Genomic DNA, 20,422 nt, shown 5'->3' with positions numbered 1-20,422 from the left:
GCGAGGAGAAGGAGGTGAGGAGAAGGAGGAGGACCCTGAGAACCAATAATCTGCTTTTCAGAAAATCCAGAGTACAAATAAAAAGATTAAAACTTGCAGATTTCATTCTTACATGCATCCCAAGTCGGCATCAGGTCCCTTCGCAGTAACGCTATCATCATGTATGCATCCATGTTCAAAGTAACGATAACTTGACACTATGTAGGAGTCTTTTTTATTGGTTTTAAGGAAAATAGATGAGCATTGTCTGACAGCAGTGACAGATGGAGCCAGCAGTGACTGAATGAAACATTCCACTCTGCATTGGATCCTTCCTGACTGCCCACTCTCCAGAATATTTTAAGCTGTATTTGTTTTGTTTTTTTTCCCCCAAAACATCCTTGCACACACTACGTTACCTTACTACATTATACAATGCAGAGTAGTGTGTTTTCTATGAATGGCTCAGGGCATGTGCACCTCCTCCACACTGCTCCCTAACACGACTCCATAAGGACAATCACATTCTCATGCTTTCAAAATACACACCGTACACCCACACACAAAAAGCCTCTATTGCACACAGTCTCCAGTTTTGCATTACTTACCCATGGACCCATACAACATTCTGTACGTTCTCTTTCTCTATATTGCTTACACTCGATATCTGTGGGCGCATGCACACACGTGCACACCCGTACACAGTGAGGAGACCGTGTCCTCATCTGTCTCGCCCATCCCTGCTGTCCGCTCAGCCAAATTCAATCAGGCACTCCTCTCACTGTCGCCATGGCGCCCATAGTGTAAGCAGACACGCCCATCAGAATTGAACAACAGGATTGCTTGGTGAGACTCTTTTGAGTGGAAACATCAGCTGCATATTTCCAAGTTTCCAAGCACTTACATGAGGCTCTTTCAGATGAAATCATTAAGAAGTGAAAAAAAAAAAATTCATTTTTCACTTTGCTTGCTGTCTTGTAAGGAGTTTGGTTTATGGTTTATTATTTGTCTAGTGTTCTCGGCTGCTCCCTTTATAGTTACATGATGACAGTAATCATTATGTGAAGTCAAATTGAGAAAAAAGTGCTTTTAGGTTAATAGTATTTGTTATCCTTGTCAAAAGACAGCTTTATGTTTAGTCTTTTCACCTGAAGGCTATTTAAGACCTCTACGTTAATAACCTGTCAATTAAATGTGACAGATTTCCTTAAATGACTGCTATATGTATATGGTGTTATTATGTGAGTACTGTATAAAACAGAAAACCACTATGTAACTGTGTAACTCACTATCAACTTGTGTGAATGCATACAGCAGCTGTGTATTTGCAAGTATATAGTGCCATCTTCTGGCAAGAGAAAGAAATTGCAGTCCAGCAGTTATGCAGCGTGTGTGTGTGTGTGTGTGTGTGTGTGTGTGTGTGTGTGTGTATTTGAGCAGCAGGCTTTGCTGTTAGAGCAGCAGCGTATCCACCAGCTGAGGAACTACCAAGCCTCCGTGGAAGCTGCCGGGTTATCGGTCAGCTTCGCCGGACACCGCCCCCTCTCCAGGGCCCAGTCATCTCCAGCCTCCGCCTCCTTCCCCATGGTCGTACAAGAGCCGCCTGCCAAGCCTCGATTTACCACAGGTCTGTTGAAAAAATGATAATGATATGGGTCTTACACACACACACACTGCAGCTTTTCATTGGTGTGTACGCTGCTGTCACACAGAGATCTGTCATAAAAAAGAGTGGCAAACAGCAATCTAGGGACACATTTTCATCCTGCTGATTGCAGGTTAGGGGGAACCACACAGCATGATGAGACATCATACACTGGCTGTGTATATGCACAAGGCTGATGATATAAACCGCTACAAGTGCAATTTGCTGTCCAGAATCACCTCATCTCTCTGGAACGGCTCTACATGAGCTCTCTTTATGATGAAGCAAGCGTAATAGATAATCACACCATAAGACCTGTGGTGTCATTATAGGAAACTGTTCCTGTCCTTGTTGTCAAAGATGTACAATTACTCTGAAACTATGTGTGTTTGTGTACGATGCTCTGTGCGTTTTCAGGTCTGGTGTATGACTCTTTGATGCAAAAGCACCAGTGTATGTGTGGGAACACCACCAGTCACCCAGAGCATGCTGGCCGCATCCAGAGTATCTGGTCCCGACTACAGGAGACAGGCCTGCGGGCGCACTGCGAGGTGAGGCCACAGTTACATTTGACCACAGTGCTAATAGACACAATGTATATAATACAAGAAATAAAGCCTTTTCTGTACTGGAGCTACAGTGAGTCAGGTATCAAAAAAAAGTTTTCAAAAGTTTGTTCTGGTATGATTCTGTCCTCCTCTTTCATTTAAACTACACTGTACGTATATTTTTCCACCCTCCCATTAAATCATGGAATATGGTCCAGGAAATAGTCTGGCACGTGCACAGTGTCGTAACAGTGGAGATAATTAAACGAACAGAGAGGTAGCCCACATTCAGAGGTAAATTGTGGCCCTTCTCAGTCTTTGATCTTAAATTGTGACACAGGCCAAAACTAATAATAAGAACTGACAATGTTATTTAGAGGTAGCACATACAGTCACTTTTCATGGTTTTTATACAGATGCAGAAATGTTTTTAATGTGTGTCCACCTGGTGTGTACTGTTTCTTTCTATACTGAACGAACTTTTTAAAGTCAATATTGTAAATCACTCTTAAAGCCTGACATGTAGGTTCTTATGATGACCATATGGGGGCAGTGTGTAGCCATTTTCTTTTGACAATCAGCTTTACCAATCAAAGCAAAGCGTTTTGAGGTTATGGCTTGAAAATGAACTAATTTCACCTTTTAAATTCTTATACATGCAGACACAATTGGAACTTTGTATATGCACTATATGAGTGTAAGACCCACCCTGAACAATGTGATTACCTTCATGCAGCGCTTCGCTCTATCCTTGCTATCTTTTTGGGCGACTCTGGCAGTTTGGATATTGAGTGCAGAGTTTTAACTAAATGCATTATTTGTCTCTCTCTGTCTCATTTATTTCATCTGTTTCTTCTTCTCTATCCTACTCTGTGACCAGTGTATCCGCGGTCGAAAGGCCTCGCTGGAGGAGTTACAGACGGTCCACTCTGAAGCCCACGTCCTGCTGTACGGAACAAACCCACTGCGGCAGAAACTAGACTGTAAGACAACACATGAATACACCCACACAAGTTCCCAAACACGATCATTTCCAACATCTGATCTAGCAGCATGGATTTCTAGGCAGTCTGACTGCCAGCCATGCTGTCGACCACCTGCTGTGAACACCTGAGTGCTGAGATAAACATTAATAATCAAAGATTTAGTGCAAAGCAGACGACACACTGCACATATTGACGCACATGTATACATGCTACATACAGCAGGCAAAACCTCAGACTAAGTCCTTCATGCTAATGCCGTGAATCTGCAGCGTCTGCTAAAGGAATCTGCTTTAATGCTTAAACCGTGTCATAACAAAAGGTCCAATCTAATAAAGTCCTGGAGGTGTTACGATAAGGTGAGGACCCACTGAAGCTTGTTAACTAAAAGTCGCACAGGCTGCTTAGTCACTTAGGTCTGGCCTTTGTGGCTTCAAGTGCAGGTGTAGCCTAGGCAGTCTGTGTGTGTGTATGTGCGAGTCTGTGTTCAGAACCTAAGGGGCAAACCCCAGTGGTCATCTTAGCTTTCATTCCAGTGGAGACGTAAATTCCCCTTATTATTACTGCTTACACTGGAGAATTACCAGATACTCCTGTGTAGGGTTCAGCCTACAGGTGGTTTTGCACGCAGAAAGAAATGAAAATGGAGAAGAAGAAAGTGGAAATGCAATTTGTTGCAAACCCAGAAAGGTGGCATCCAGTCAGGGATTAAAGTATTCATATACACCATATTAAATATCTGGATAGGGATTGTTTCGTTTTGTCAGACACTGCTGAGCACATGTATTTTGGCTGAATGAGACCCCTAACCTTGCTAATGCGAGTGCCACACTTTGCCAGTTGAGCTTCAGAGGTCTGCTACCCTACTCATGAAACTTTACACTAATCCAGTTGTCAGCAGTAGATTCACATTAGTTTAATGTTTTACATTTTAGATTGAAAAAAGTCTAGAAAAATGTATTAACGGGGTACGGTAGTCAGATTAAATTCAGAAGCAATAGAGTTCAACATCTGCTGAAGTCAAAAGCTTGATCTGTTTAACATAAAAAGTTTTGCATGCAGTTTAATTTGACATAAAAAATAAAGGTTTTGTCATTATGGAAATAGTATTTTCCAGACCTGCTACCTCTCTGTTTATTTTCTGACCTGTCAGAAAACTGAAGCTTATTCATTTCCACTTTCTGTGACAAAACAAATCTCTTGCTGGCCTAAAATCATGATTCCCCCTGAAGAGAAGGGGAGGGTTTGATTATCAAATGCTTTTTTTTTCCCTTCACCTCTCCCAATTAAACCATGCCCCCTGTATACACTTGCTGTTAGATTAGGTCAGAAAGTCAAATGCTCCGTTTCAGGGGTCATGCACCCGTTTGTGCCTGCGAGTCCAGAAAGTTGCCCCCTCACCTGGCAACCTTTCGCTCTTTCTTTCTCTTTTTCTCAACTGCTCTTTCTTATCCTCCCTGTCTTTCTTTCTGTTTCAGGCTCAGTGAGTCCCATGTTTGTGAGGTTACCATGTGGAGGCATAGGGGTGAGTAAGTTAAGCCAAGCTTAAGTCATTTTACAAATATTCACTATGTAATTAAGTATTCGTAATTTGTGTGCCTGATATTACTTGGAAATTGCCAGTGTTAGTCACGCTAGTTTATTCAGTGGAAAATTGTTGTAATAGACTGTAGCGTTTTTACAACATTGTGTTAATCTAATCAATACCCGGCTGGCACTGCTGCATCAGACTTTGTGATGAAACAAACGAGCATAGTTTCAGCATCATCAAATAGTAGTATAATAGCTGTGTTTCCCTTCGCCCACACTCTCTCTCTGCCCCCCGCCTAAATAATGGTCCCATTTGTTCTCATTCCACCGAACAAACACACACACACACACACACACACACACACACACACACACACACCGCCCCTCAAGGACCAGAGGCAACAAAAGCTGTTGCTTGCCTTTCCGCCGTGTTTGTAATTATAACCAGATGTTTTCAGCATACGAGCTGTGTGTGTGTGTGTGTGTGTGTGTGTGTGTGTGTGTGTGTGCGTGTGCGTGTGCGTGTGTGTGTGTGCGCATTGGTATGGTGGGGGGTATGTTTTTGTTTGTGTGCACAGCACTGTGTTTGGGGATGTTTGTGTGCTAAGGCAGTTGTTGGAAGTGCTGTCTTTTGAAACCGATATGTTGGAACAGTCTCACACCTGTGTGTGTGTGTGTGTGTGTGTGTGTGTGTGTGTGTGTGTGTGTGTGTGTGTGTGTGTGTGTGTGTGTGTGTGTGTGAGAAAGGCCAGCCATCACCAACCCACCTTCATGCACCTACAGTGCTCTTTCCTCGCTCCCTCTACATCGCTCTCTTTACATGCCATCCATACCTCCTGGCTGTCTCTCTCTTTTCTCCCTCTCCCCCCTTCCTCCCACCCTGGGGGCTTACTGCTGCTGCTGCTGTGGTGGGAACAAGACGAGCCCGGGCTCCGCGCTGCTCTGTTCTGCTCTTTATAATGGCAAATGGGGCCAAATTGTTGTCTTCCTGTCATACACACAAATACAAGTCACACACACACACACACACACGTTTACAGAGGAAGGGGGCTGAAATTAGGCTGTCAGCCTGCGGAGAACCATCATTCTGTCATACCAGCACGTTCCCGCTCTTTTCTACCGCCGACACACACACGCACACACACACACACACCTTCCCTTTCACTTCCTCCTGACTAGCTTGTGTCCCGCTCCTGGCTCGAGGCAAAACTAACATCAACATGGGAAATAATAAACCACTCAGTCTCCACATGCTGCTTCAGAGCAGCATCTGTTTGTGCTCATTAACCTGACTTGTATATATGATTCAGTTTCCCATTCACTCACTCACTTGGCTCTTCATTTGCTCGCTCGCTCAATCACTGACTCGGCTACTACATAGCGTGTCTTCCACTTACTCTGTCTTCACATTCGCCTCCATCAGTCACTCCCTATACCTCCTCACTCCCTGCTTTTTAGTTTTTAAGTCTATGGTAAATGCACCGCACTTTCATTTCATGACAGTCCTTCTTGGCACAACTTAAAAAGAGCCCCTTTCGTCCCTGTGGATGTTATTATGGAGTCCTCCTCCAAGCTTCATCGCTCCTGTCGCTGGAGACAAGAGGAGAGTAAAGTGCGTGAAAAGCTGTTGAGTCGCTGAACGGGCTGACTGGTTGAAGGACGGAGAAGGGCTGGCTGGGTGGCAGGGGTTAACGTCCCAGTCGGCCAGTTGACTGACTGAAAGGCCGTCAGTGTGGATGAAAAGGCCAGTTGTCTGTCTGGTTAAAGTTGACATATTCAGAGTAGAAGAGTCCCGGGATTACATCAGAAAGCCTCGCTCGAGCTCTGGCATCGGCCGCTCCGCACATGTGTGTACAGTTCAAACACATTGACATACAGACCTTCCTTTTCTTCTTTTCCTCTGCCAGCTTCTTCTCTCTGTGTTTATCATATGCTCCATCTGCCTGCAGTATCTGCCATGCCTGATGGAGGGTGTGTATATTATCCTGTGCACGGCCCTGCTTACAATCAATCCCATAGAATATTGTGGTCCATTTGGCTTGTACAGTACGCCTGTGTGTGTGCGTGTGTGTGCGTGTGCGTGTGTGGATGTTCTGTTGTGATTGGGGCTGAGGGCCGAGCGTGCCTCAGCATTAATCAGGCTTGACCACTGAATGGTCTGTGTGTGAACATACTTAAACGCGCACGCAAGCACACACACACACTCACCCACCCACACACAATTATAAAAAAATCAATGGTGAAATCTTATGTTCACTCTCTAAAATAAACAAATAAAAACAGAATTCCCTGTTTGTTTCTATTCAGACTTAAATTTTTCTGTCTTTTACATTTTTAGGTGAATTGTAAATCAGCAGCAATATATATATAACATGTAAAATTTTCCACCCAGGACTTCGTATCTGAAGTAAAAAATACATTTAATTGATACTGATTTCATCTCTATATTAATTTTTTCAACTCATTGGCTTCCCTTCACCCTAAAATTGACACATGAAATTACAGTAAATGCCAGAATGAGGCATCACGTTGCACTCGCTCCTTAGCGTGCTAAAGTAAACACTCAGAAATGATGCTGTCTGTTTTCGTACGTGCAGCTTTGACCATTTGTCCATATGAGTAAGCTTCTAAATGTGTTACTGCCTCACGCTTCCTCGCTCTATTGTTTTCTCTCCATGTCAGTGAAAACATTTTCCAGCAGTCGCTAAACTGCCATTTTCAAAGACTAACTTTGATGTGAAATAGCACAGGCTAAATGATTTCAAGTGTCCTCGCAGTTTTACAATTGCTGTCCCACTGAAGTACTGTAAACCGCACCATCAAATACCCCTAAATAAATGGAAAACAGTACAAAGTTGCATATTTTTTTTGCTCCTTTGAAAAAAGAAAAGTGATATAAACAACAGATGACTGCATGTGCGCGCGTGTGATTGTGTTTGCAGGTGGACAGTGACACTATTTGGAATGAGGTCCATTCGTCCAGCGCTGCTCGTCTGGCCGTCGGCTCGGTTGTGGAGCTCGTCTTCAAAGTAGCATCGGCAGAGCTGAAGGTTAGTTCGGACGCTTTGTCGAGACAAATGAGCAGCAAAGTCACGACTGTTTGGGGTTTTATTTTTAGGCATTGGAATTACTGAAGGATGTTGTGCATTTGTCATGTCTGTGTGGCCTTTATATGTGGGTAATTCTGTGTGTGCATTTAATAACCTTTTAAGATGGAGCCAACATGAAACAAAGCTCAGATGGACTCCACCAAAATAGATCTGTGACTAACTTTGAAGGTTTTGATTTTAGTCTGCCTGTCAGGTTCGACTCTCCATTTTCCAGCTGAGTTACATTTCAGACGCGGAGAGCGAGGCAGAGCAAAAGCTTAATGCACATGGATGATTAGGTAAACCTTTATTTGAGAATATTTGCAAATGGATTAATCAAACCATCCACACATGGATTATTGGATTATAGGTTGGTCCATTCACACCTTAAGAAACAAGAAACCTCCTTCCAGATTTTCCTATCCCAGAGTCTCGTTAGCACCTCCCAGACAGACATCCCCTCCCCCGTCATGCTTTGCCCACCAGCCAGCCTTCCTGTGTCTGTGGCAATGGCTGCTTACTGTTTGAACCCAGCAGGGAGGCCCGGCACACTGGCACTGCAAATGCCAACAGTCCCCACTAACAGGCCTGTTTTATTAGTGTTACACCACAGCCACCTGCAGAGCAGCCGTCGCACTTAGTGTTAGCTAGCTGTGCTAGTGTTTAGTACCTCTTCTACATGCGGGCATTATTATACTTTTGAGAAATAATGGTCTGGCCTTTCTATGTAGTACATTGTGTGATCGGCCGTATTAGCGTTTAAAGGGAAGGTCAAATGGCTCACATCCCAGGAGGAAAAATGCTAAACTTAACTGAAGCATCAATAATATGGACTTGCTCCAGTGAAGGTTAAAGTTCACAAGTATCGACTTGCCCTCATCTTAACCTGATCTTAACACATACATGCACATATGTGTACACACGCTCATGCACGCGCACACATTCACGCACACACATGCTTACACACGTACAGATGGTCCTCTGAGGAGCCTCCGCAGCCAAATGACCAAATTCCACCTGCACCAACAACTCTCTGAACTCCACAGAATGCATAAATCTACTCCACACACACACACACACACACACACACACTTCTGTCTCTCCATCTGTTACTTGCTATTTCGCTCCTCGTGTCTATTTTCAGTCTGTTGTTATTTTTCGTCTGCGTAGAGAAACAATCCACCTTCCCCTTGTCTCTCACACACCTACGTACATACTGTATCACGCTGCCTGCATTAACCAAGTGTCTTCAAAGCAGCTGAGCCTGTTGTCTCTACAATAAACTCTCGGCTGACTGCTAATCCACAGCAGCTGACTCAACATCATTAGTCCAGCTTCCCTCGCTCTACATCAGCCCGAACATCTATCTAATCTCCCCACGTAGCAGTGGGAGCCCCAAAAATAGATGCTACGAGTCCTGCAGGCCCCTGTCTTAACAAAGCTCCCCTTAACTGACCCGATGTCAGCATCTCTGTCTGTGTGTGCATATGTGCACGCTTTTAAATTATTACGCCCGTGAGAAACTGTTTTAAATACTCCACTAATGCATAGAGACTAATTTTTTTTTTTTGTAGTGGGATGGTGGTGAGAGGATAAAATGTAGTGTTTGAATTGTGGCGCGTGTGAATGATTTTTGTTTTCCCTGACAGAATGGTTTTGCTGTTGTACGACCACCCGGACACCACGCTGAGGAGAGTACACCCATGTAAGAACATTTCTTCATGCCTTAAATTTCCACTTAAGTTCAATTCCCGTCAGAACATACAATTTCCCTGCATGTCCTCCTCTGTCGCTTTCCTCTAAAAGCTTACTGTGTTGTATATTCCCGTGTACATGCGCATATTAAAATCTCTACTTAATTTCTGCATTGAAGAATGTGTTGCTCTTAATTTAAAGTCGTGACTATATTTAAGCACAGTATTGCTCAAGAAAACGTAATTTCAGAAAGTTAATAAGCGATGTCTTGTCACTGTCCTGTCTCAGGGGGTTCTGTTACTTCAACTCCGTCGCCATAGCAGCCAAGCTCCTGCAGCAGAGGCTCAATGTCAGTAAAATCCTCATCGTGGACTGGGTAAGTTCCACATCCAACAGTGGGTTACCATCTGTTTGGAGGATGCACAACTGTGCGTAGGTGTACAGCGTCCTCTCTCTCAGTGGTTTGATATAAGTTGGATTCCGTTCCACCAACCTGGTATAATTGCCAATGACACATACAGTATGTGGGTTTAAGGTCTTGTTGCATCATCACAGAGAAATCACTTCAGGTTACTTGCTGTTAAAGTAAAATGTTTTTCCAATAAGGTTGTAACTGAACTGTCTCGAAGAATGGATCTGCATCTGACAAAAAGGACAAATGTTGTCTCATTAATAGAGGAAAGAATATCTTCCTCTGTTTTCAACCGAAAGAAGATGTTACCACAATTAATATTAAATACCTATCTGTGCACTGGTGTGTACTCTCTGTGGAATCGATCTCCGTAGTCTTCAGAGGATAATTCCTAGTTTGGTTCGTACTGTGGCAAAAATTAATTGCGGTATTTCCATCAAACTTTGCTGTACAAGCATGAATAACAATGTTTTGATGATATCCTTATAAACTTTCCTGTTCTCCAACTCTGAATTTTGCAGACAGCTGATAGCTAGTATGTATATTTCACCGTCCTACGTGACAAACCTTTCGAGCTTTAGTGACTGTGGCTTTTGCTTCAGCACCCCCCTCAGGAAGAAAGAATAATTTACCCCTCGATGATAAGGCTCTAAAAATATCAAAATCATCATGTTCTCCTCATTGTTTTTGCAATATGAAGGGTAATGAACATTGCAGCCAGTGTAATATTGGCTGTAACTGGTGTAAAACAAACCACACTCGAGCCCGGGAATACATGTATGTGCCCATCAGACCACTGGGTGCAGTTCAAATCTATGATTCCATTATTAGAACAGCACAACATCCAAAACTTGAACACTGTGCTTGTTATGAGAGAGAGAAAAAGCCTCAAAATATCGGCTATTTGGGTCAGACGCTGTCTTTTTTTTTCTCCAAAGTATAGACGACGTAATTTATAAGAAGGTATGACGGTCGTGTCTAGGAGAGCTGCTCTTCAGTGGCGTCCCCGGCTGGTCATGGCCATTCCCAAAAGTCTTTGAAGGGCCTTTTCATTTCCTCTCTGTCTGTCACAGGGGGACTTTTAGTGCAGCTAGCGAGCTCATTGTCATGCCACTCTGCCTCCAGCCAACAGGGACATTTTTAGGATCAGTGTATTAAAGCATTCTTGGGATATAGACAATGAGGTCATTTAATTGATGTCGTGAAGTTGAGTGTTTTATTGAATCCTGCTGACCATCCCTTTTTGAAATCACAGCAGACTGCAGCTGAGATACAGACTTGACTACTTGACTGTCTGGCAGTATTTCTGAGAGTCACTGAGTTGGTCTTGGTGCAGGTGCAGGAGTTGATTGTTCTGTCATCGTGAAACTCCAAATCTTCTTTTGTGTCTGTAGCATTTACTTGACTATTGAAGCTACAAGACTCAAAGGCTTATGGCACTGAGAATATTCTTATTTCCCTTCTTAATCACTATTTTTTCCTTATTTGTGTAAGATTTTGCCCTAACTTTTCCCTTTTTTATGTTTCCAGGATGTTCATCATGGTAATGGCACCCAGCAGGCCTTCTACACAGACCCCAGTGTTCTCTACCTGTCCCTGCATCGCTATGATGATGGGAACTTCTTCCCTGGTAGTGGAGCACCTGACGAGGTGGGACTCAGCGCCAGTCTGTCTCTCTGCCTACCTGTTTGTCTGAATTTATGCAGACAAAGTAACCCAGTCCCGTGTTTGTGTTTTGCAGGTGGGCAGTGGAGCAGGTGTAGGCTTCAATGTGAACATGGCCTTTACTGGAGGACTGGATCCTCCTATGGGTGATGCAGAGTACTTGGCTGCATTTAGGTAAGACAGTGATATCACCTGCTGCTTTAGAGAAACTCTGTGACTTGTGGATTTAATTCCTTGCGATGCAGAATAACTGGCCTGAAAGCGTCTTTGAGGGGAAAGCTATGCAGTGCACAGTTATAATGATAAATGGTGTTTTAGGATCTTTTGAGTAGGTAGGAAGCTCCTCCGCCAGGCCTGATTTCTATTAGGTCCGCACACACACGCCCTCACACATGTAAAACATACACACATATCTTGAAAAGCCGGCAAGCATGCAGGCATGGACTCACCACCACCATGTACATGTCTCATACACGTCTGGTTCGTACAGCTGGTAAGGAGCAGGTCTGGATTGGTTCCAGCACTCTTTGAAGATGAACCCATGTTTGCGACCGTGTGTCCATCTGGCCTGAGCCAGACCCATCAAACTGACAGGCCACTGTCTTCTCGCAGCTTTCGGCACGCAAGCCCCCGGAAGCACACCTTATGTCGTTAATGCACCCCAGACCCCTGTGTGCTCCAACTCTCTCCACTCTTTTTCACCCTCTTTCTACACTCGTGCGCTGATGACAGCCACCTACTATATCATACATCATGCTACAGACATTATTTATTATCCATCACTGAAGCCAATAGCGAATGCAGTATGCCTCACTCATTGCTTGTCTCTACATCTATATTGATACGCAAAGCAGCGTATTATTCATATGAATGAAATACGACTGATCAGTATAAGAAGTAATAACTGCTTACAGTATCTGATGAACTCTCAACAAAGGTCATCGGCTAGAATTGAATCAGCGACGGTTGCAACCATGTGCCACGTGTTGTAACCACTGGGCTACCAAGACTCTCCACTGAATTGCTGCTTGAAAAAAAAAAAAAAAAAACAGGATTTATTCCAAGGTCTGACTAGTGAAGGCTGGTGTCTCTCCTTTTATGTAATATTGAAGTATGTCTTTAAACACCACATTGCTGAGGTCTCAGGTTTGTCACTGAATTCAGTTAAAGGACGGTTAATGCTGGCCCCCAGACTTCTACTCCTACCCTGTCTTGGTGGACTGGACTGTTGCATAAAATTCCTGCAGGGTCTCATTCAGAGCATCGGCGGCCCATTTGTTTTTGTGCAAAGAGTCTCTCGGTGTATTAACTGCCTATTTCATTGCCTTGTTTGTTTTTTTGTGGGTGTGTGTTGCTCTCATCTTCTTCATCTTCTGTCTGATTTAATTACCCCTGTGTTAATTCCTAGCTTGTTAGTGCTTTGCAGTAAACTGTCAACAGAGGCTTTGACTGCCACCCTGTTTCTATGGTTACTCATTTTAGATACAGATCGTGCATTGATTTATATCGGTAAACAGACAGTTTCATTGGGACTACTTAAGAGGTGTCCATTATCAGGAGTTAATGAACACCCTGCAGCCAATCAGAATCAATTTTTCCACATAGACCATGGTGTAATGTGCAGTATTACATACAGTAAACTGAGTGTTATGTTTACAGTTGGTGGAGTGCACCTTTGACTGTTCTAGGGTGGAATGTTCCATCTGTATTTAAGCCAATCAGTGCATAAGTTAAGTTAATCAGTAATTCACTGTGCTTGAGTTAAACCAGCTCACTCTGTTAACATTAAGCTATGTTAAAAAACTGTAACCACTTTATTATACAGTAGATTTGCAGTGCGTATGTTAGTTCAGGGCTGCACGCATCCATGTAAGTGAACATGCATGCAGAGAGGCTTGTACTGTGTTCGTGTGTTCTCTGGATGCAACTGTAGGTTATTAAATCAGTATTCTTTGCGTTATGGAAAAGATCCAAAGATATAGAATGAAGCAGAACAACAGTTTGGGTGTGTATCACCTCAGACCCTGACGCCATTAATCCCCCGAGGCTGTAGCAGTATTGGACAATTCATAGGTCCCACAGGACAGCGGCAAACCCGCATCGCAGCTCATAGATCTATCACATACATGCCTCTACCACACTTGTGCACATGCACACTCAAAGTAACACAGTTGCAGATGCCGGACAGTCCTTTGTTATGTACATGCAAATGCACAAGCTGCACACAGGCTCATAGAAATGCAGAAAGGCCTGGCTCAAACTTACATGAAGGTGCATGAATATGCACAAAAGCACTGTGAAACAGGCACACAAATGCTCACACCTGCAGCTCTTACATTCAGTGTGCTTACATATTTATAACCACATGCAGACAGACACGTGCCTGGACACCTGATACACACAGCCTCTCTCTCTCTCCTTCAGTCTCATTGTTTATCTGTGTGTTGTGGTCCTCTCCTTCCTCATCCTCAGGAGGGGATGCGTGCCTTGCAGCCGGCACCTTCCCATTCCTTGGCTGGCCTGTGCCACGTTGCATTTGCAGGGGATCAAGTCTGAGCCTCCAGAAAGCACAAAGAAAAAAGATAAGAAAATTGGCCCTAATGAAAACCAGAAGCACCGTCTCTCTCTCTCTTTTCCTCTCTCTCTCCTCCTCCTCCCTTCACTCCCTCTTCTGCCATGAACTTGGAAAGACGAGAGAGGAGGAGAATTAAACTTAATTCAAACCAGCTCTCCGCAGCGCCAGATGACAGGGCTTTGAAGTGTAAGTGTGCGTGTGTGAGTTTTTCGCTCTCTTATTCTCCCTCTCCTCTCTTGCTCTCTTCTACTTTTTTTATGAACGGAGGGGGGAAAGCCTTGAAGCTCTGCACTTTAACCATTTGTTGACTGCTTTGATGAGCACTGCTCCTTTAATGGACAGAGTGTATTTTCTTGTACAATGGGCCTCACCTGGCATTATCATTAAAAACTGGGAATTAGCTTGTGATGGTGATAATCTCGTAAATGCTGGCATGTTGTATTTAGTCGTAATGCATTGTGTTTTAGATTATTAGATAACTAGTTAGTTCTACTCTATATTAACAAGAAAAATCTGAAGAACTACTAAAATGTCAAATATTAAATGCCCTATCTGCAGCCTGTAGTCCACCATCAATGTCACGTTTCATCCCTTTGCCCTCCGTGTTAGAAACCAGGAGTACATCGGATTAGAAGGTATAATCAAGATGTGGAAAAGGATAAATTAGGGACTAGGGTAATTACACATAGATGAGTAGTCCTGAGAGAGTTTTCCTTGGCTCAAAAAATTACCGCCACGCCAAGACCTACTGCTGTATTAACCTGTGTGAGTACATTTGTGTGCACTTGAAACCATGTTGGATTGCTATTGCCAAAAACTGGATGCACTCAGCAGGACCAGAAGAAGAATATTTAGTGACAGCAAATGGAAAAAAGGCCCTTTGTGAGGTTTAGCTTGGTGAGGTTAAAAAGAATAAAGTTAATGTAAAGAGGGTGATATTTTGTATGTGCACAGAGGCAGAGATGGTATTCACTGTCAGCATGAGGCTCCGTGTGTCTGTATACATCACAGCTTCTCTCCCAAAATGCAGTATCCATACGCAGTATCTAACACTGCTTGCACTGCAATTACCACACAAATGACGAAGCATCATTATTTATTCAAGTTAGATCTATAATCAAGGCTTAAAGGGGAACACATCAAGATCAGTTTACCCATCATAGGGAAGACTATTCAGCCTGTGAAAAAGGTTAACTGGCTGTAAGTCCTTTGGTGGAGTTTTCTAAAATCTGTTAAAGGGGAAGTGTAAGAGCCAGTGTTTTCATAGCTCGACCTCTGCTCCACCGCTTTTCCTTAAAGCCCCATCTTTATGAATGGTAGAATTAAACTGCTGGCGTTTAATGACCGCACAACAATCCCACAAATGCAGGTCCAAGCCCAGCGTTCCTCAGATGATAGTTTGACACATGCACCTGTTGCTAGGTAAACCAAACAATACTAAACAAAAGTTTACACCACATGCTTACCCGAGCAATTCCACTCACAGTAAGATCCAGCCGTGAGAGAGCCAGCAGTGGTGGAGATCGCAGCGTCTTCGCTCAGGATGTCCCGTAGCTTACAGCTCAGTCGTAAACTCTACCCTCCCTTAATTAACAGAAAAGCTTTTTCATCTCCACATACGTAGCCTCTGATTCACGCACAATTAGTCTTCCCTAAAACCACTAGTTTCCCTTTATGCCAGTCTGCTAATTGATTACTGTGGGTATTTATTTCCTTAAAAGTCAGGATATTATTGCAGGGGTTGTGGGTTGGAACTGATGACACCAGCAGTTTTTCATCATCGTGACCAGAACTGTCTCTGTCTGTGTTGAAGGTTGGAGGAGGGGGGCAGGGGAGCCCTCAGTAGTTTAAATGTCCTTGGCGGTCAAGGTTTCCCCCTGCGCCGTGTGTCAGCCCACATGCTCGCCTGTGGCCAGCTCCCTTTGGTGTGGGGTCTTTTATGGCCCAAATGTTAATGGGCCAAGGCTGTGTGTGTATGTAAGTTTGTGAGTGGGCGGAGAAAGACGGAGAAAAACCTGCGAACACATGTGATAAACTCTGAAACTAGAGCTGGAAAATATTACTTCCCTGAGCAGAGTCGTTCTTCATCTCACATAATTATCTAGTCTGCGTTGTTGAATGCTTTCTGATTAAAAGCTTGTGAACAGATTGTGTTTTTCAGGCACATTTTCACTTGTTGTAACGCCGGCTGTTCATTCATGTCCTTACTCACTCAGTCTTAGTCCATGATGTCTTTCTAGACTCCTCCCTGACAGGTTTCTTAAGGCATCGCCCTCTTTCATTTTCTTTCTCTCTCACTCAAACTTTTAACTTTTAATTCCTCTTCCTTCATCTTTACATGACGTTTTCGTCCGACATGTTGCCAGATGCACGCTAACATACAGTGACGCACGCACTCTGTGTATCCTTGCTGTCTGGGACTACCAAAAGGCTCCTAATACTACCTCCCGCCTCTCCCTCAGACAGCTGTGTGTACGTATGTGTGTTGTGTTGTGGTGGGGGGTGTGGTGTGCGCAGTTAAGGGTTATAATTTGGTGGTGAACAAGAGATGGAAAAAACGGTGGCCTGCGGAGTTCAGGGCACGCTGCTCTCCCACAGCCAGCAAACCAGCGCCGTGTTCCTGAGGTCGGCAAAGTACAGAGGACCTGCGACAGAACCCTGTGGTACTCCGTCAATCGCAGACCTCACCAAAACAGTTTCCCAAATATCCCAGACCCCCAAAAATTCCTATGTAGAATCTGAATCAGAGGGAACCACTTGTTTTGCCATCTGGGAAGTCCAACTATTTATGAACTAAAGTGAGACGTCCTAAATCATGCTAAACCACGTTACTATGACACATTATACTTATTAAACGAAGTCGACTAAGCCGCTTATATGCTAACCCTGGTATTATAGACCAGTTCAGTGATTAATTACTGATTCCTAATTTATAGATACCCTTACAGATACTCTAACAGAAAACCAAGCTTAGAGTTTTAATTATTTTTTGGTTTAGGATACTTATGCACTACCTGGTTTATAATTGGATTAATTTATTTAATTCAAAGAAGCGTTGTCTCCAAAAAAAAAAATGAAGCTTATGAACGAACTAGTCTGATCTCATCTGATCTAATTTAATGTTTTTGTGCAAAACTATTTTAGTATTAAACACTCATACGGCATGCTGTTTTTTTTTCAAAGAGGGTCACCATTAAAACCGGACTGGATTTTCCAGCCACAGCTTGTCATGAATCATTACGCAGGACCGCACCGTTGATTGGATTTATGCGTATGACACATTGCACACAAGTACTCCCTCCCTACCAGCTGTGTGTTAGATGAAGGTTGTACACAAACAACCCTCATTCACCACACCCATCCAGTGTTAGAATTATCCTGCATACTTAACACACATACACATGCAATTATATCTGTCCTTCCGTCTCTCCTTTTTACTTAAGGATGTTGTAGTGTATTGCTGCCTCCAAATTTCCAAACTTTCCACTTCAAAAAGCGTATGCTGTAATTTCCTCCGCCACACACATACTGTACATACAAACTCATTAGGTGGATGTTTGCTTTGAAAACCATGAAAGTTAGAGAAAAGGCTATAAAAGAATTGAAAAATGCAGCAACTGATGTGCAGCAAAAATGAAATGTAGCATCTTCAGCTTGTTTCGACCACATACCAGTCATCATCAGACCGACAGTAAGCACACTAGAGGCATATCTTCATATCTATCATTTAGTAGTACTCCTCCTTTAACCATCAGAGGTGACAGAGTTCAGATCAGGTTTCACCCTGTTGCCGGAGTGCCCTCATGGCTTCAGTTTATGTACCTCTTAAATCTCACTGTATGTTAACACTGTTACATGTTGCATCTTCTAAAATTGGTATCTTGAAATCCTGAAAACCTGGCTCATCAGGGTCAGTGGTTGATTGTGTGGTGATTGACTTGATTGTACTTTGGTGGGTGGAGTTGGTTAAGGAGCAGTGTCTTACGTGGTAATGTATATTTAATGTGTTTCGGAGCAGTTCACGTTTGGTTGCAGCCCAGTCATCCTGTCATTCAGCCAGCCTATTAAATAGGTTTTACACATGCAGCAGCAGCAATATCTGTTGAAGAAATGCATCATGTTTTTGTGATTGGCCTGCTTCATGTGACTCAGCAGGGCACGTTGGTATGGAAAGTGCCCCTCAGCCAGCAGCAAGATTTAACCTCGCTTATCACCAAGCTTTCCATGCTGTTAGTGTTTTTAGCTCACTGAATCTTTTAACTACCGCTGCTGCCTGTACTTCCTGTGAAGGGCAGCAAGCCAGAAACCAAATGCAGGCATGCAAAAGCCTTTCAAACAAAGTCCTATATATGGTTTATCTGGCGTTAGGAAATTTACTTGCCTCTCTTACACAGTCTCCACCATATATGCATTATTTTGTTGACATTTTTGTTGCTTACTCTAGGACGGTGGTTATGCCTATTGCCAACGAGTTTGCCCCAGACGTGGTTCTGGTATCTTCAGGCTTTGATGCGGTAGACGGCCATGCCTCACCCCTGGGAGGATACAAACTGACAGCCAAATGTAAGTACAGACCACAGCTACCCAGTTAATTGCTCTCTTTTTTTATGTCATACATTAAAAAAAACTTAAAATAACTTCTAATGATGCTTACACATTTTAATGCATATCCTCCACAGTCGAGTAGTTCATATTTTCTAGCTGTGCACTGCAACACATTTTTTGATTGCAGGAATGACTGACAGACGCGCACGCGGACGCTCAAACCTCGTGCTTATTTTGTGCGTGCGACTTGTGTATTCAGATCAAGAACCTTGGCGTGCCAACAAAGAGCTTTTCTAAAACCACCCTGCAGATCCCAAATAAGAGCAGGGGTCCCGGTTGTGAAGGGGGTGATATGGGTGGTTTAGAGAGGATTGCAGGAAGAGGGGATATGGGTAGAATTGAGGGGAGAAGAAAGTATGGCTAAATGCATATATTAAAACTGCCCTCCTCCTGAAAGAAAAAGATCAAAGGCTGTGACCAAGCCTAAACGCAAAGCCGCATTTATTGAAATTAAACCTGGCTCATATTACGGCTTGTTTTTTGCCCCCCAGTAAATCCACAGTGCACTCTCTTTTTTCTCTTCCTCTCTCTGATGCAGTCACCCCCTTCCTCATCCATGCCCAAACCTCCTTTTTCCCTCTTTTTTCTTTGATCAATATCCAAAAAGGAAGTTAGAGCTTGAACATCAGTGCTCCCCCATCTCATTCTTTTTCTCCTGCTCTTTCCTCCCTCCCTCTCTTTCTCTGCCTTGTCTTTGCTGTCATTTCCTGTGTGTCCAGGCTTCGGCTACCTGACCAGGCAGCTGATGGGTCTGGCAGGCGGTCGGATGGTTCTAGCCCTGGAGGGGGGTCACGACCTCACAGCCATATGTGATGCCTCCGAAGCCTGCGTCTCTGCTCTGCTTGGCAATGAGGTAAGATGAGAGTCAAGAGGAGAGGGGATAAATTACCGTCAAAATATCCTCATACATCACCATCAAAATAAACTCGAGCAAGGGACTAAGATTCGACATATGCATTTGGAATTTAATTGACTAGCGTGAGATTAAATAGAGACAGAAGTTTATGATGGGTGCTTCGCACATTCGCCACAAATACCTGATGTAGCAAATATGATATATCCTGTTAGTCCAAGTGACATAAATTGCAATATTACTGTAATGTTGAATTCTTTTTATTTCATATTAATACCAGTAATAAGGTATGCAAAGAAAATAATGTACATTTAGAGTTCTGTTCTAATTAATGCATTAATGAGACTTCTTAATAGCCTCAGTATAGATTGTATGTTAAATTGCATTGAAATGAACTTTAAGCAGATGAAGAGCATTTGGTTTATTTGTTTGTTTATTCAGGCAACTTTTTGGATGGGTGGCTCATAACATTCTCCGCTGTCTTTCCTGTCTCTCTCCAGCTATCACTGTCTTAAGCCACACACATCAGAGACACAGTATTTTTACTCTTTACTCTCTGTAAAATTCAGGAACATTTCCTGCATGGGCTCACGTGTGAATGCGAGAAGGGATCAATGTTCAGGGAAATCTGTCCCGAAGCCGAACTGTCCCTCGCCATATCTATTCCAGCGTTGCCATTGCATGTGTGAAAGCATGCAAGTGGAAATGTTCCTGAATGTATCTGTTGTGTTTGAAGTGTAAAGAACTAGCTGTGCCTGAAAGACTATCCCAGTAACTTACAGAGAACTGAGTGTGAAAGAGGCTTAATAAAGCAGAAATGCCAAAATGCAGGCAATTAAACTA

General features: G+C 43.4%; 1 protein-coding gene across 3 annotated transcripts in view; it reads left to right on the top strand.

Moving 5' to 3' along the window:
• Nucleotides 1–20,422, top strand: part of hdac4 (histone deacetylase 4) — a 122,658-nt gene that overhangs the window by 87,607 nt on the left and 14,629 nt on the right. For all 3 annotated transcript variants that reach the window (XM_041950205.1, XM_041950204.1, XM_041950206.1), the window contains 11 exons: nucleotides 1,420–1,606; nucleotides 2,042–2,175; nucleotides 3,053–3,155; nucleotides 4,634–4,680; nucleotides 7,628–7,735; nucleotides 9,424–9,479; nucleotides 9,758–9,845; nucleotides 11,412–11,531; nucleotides 11,623–11,720; nucleotides 18,566–18,684; nucleotides 19,446–19,579. In XM_041950205.1, the coding sequence (XP_041806139.1) occupies nucleotides 1,420–1,606; nucleotides 2,042–2,175; nucleotides 3,053–3,155; nucleotides 4,634–4,680; nucleotides 7,628–7,735; nucleotides 9,424–9,479; nucleotides 9,758–9,845; nucleotides 11,412–11,531; nucleotides 11,623–11,720; nucleotides 18,566–18,684; nucleotides 19,446–19,579 (1,194 nt within the window). The remainder of the gene's footprint in view (nucleotides 1–1,419; nucleotides 1,607–2,041; nucleotides 2,176–3,052; nucleotides 3,156–4,633; nucleotides 4,681–7,627; nucleotides 7,736–9,423; nucleotides 9,480–9,757; nucleotides 9,846–11,411; nucleotides 11,532–11,622; nucleotides 11,721–18,565; nucleotides 18,685–19,445; nucleotides 19,580–20,422) is intronic.

This window comes from Chelmon rostratus, chromosome 13 (genome assembly GCF_017976325.1).
Source record: "Chelmon rostratus isolate fCheRos1 chromosome 13, fCheRos1.pri, whole genome shotgun sequence".
NCBI lineage: Eukaryota > Metazoa > Chordata > Actinopteri > Chaetodontiformes > Chaetodontidae > Chelmon > Chelmon rostratus.
This window is presented reverse-complemented; position numbering and strand designations above follow the sequence as displayed.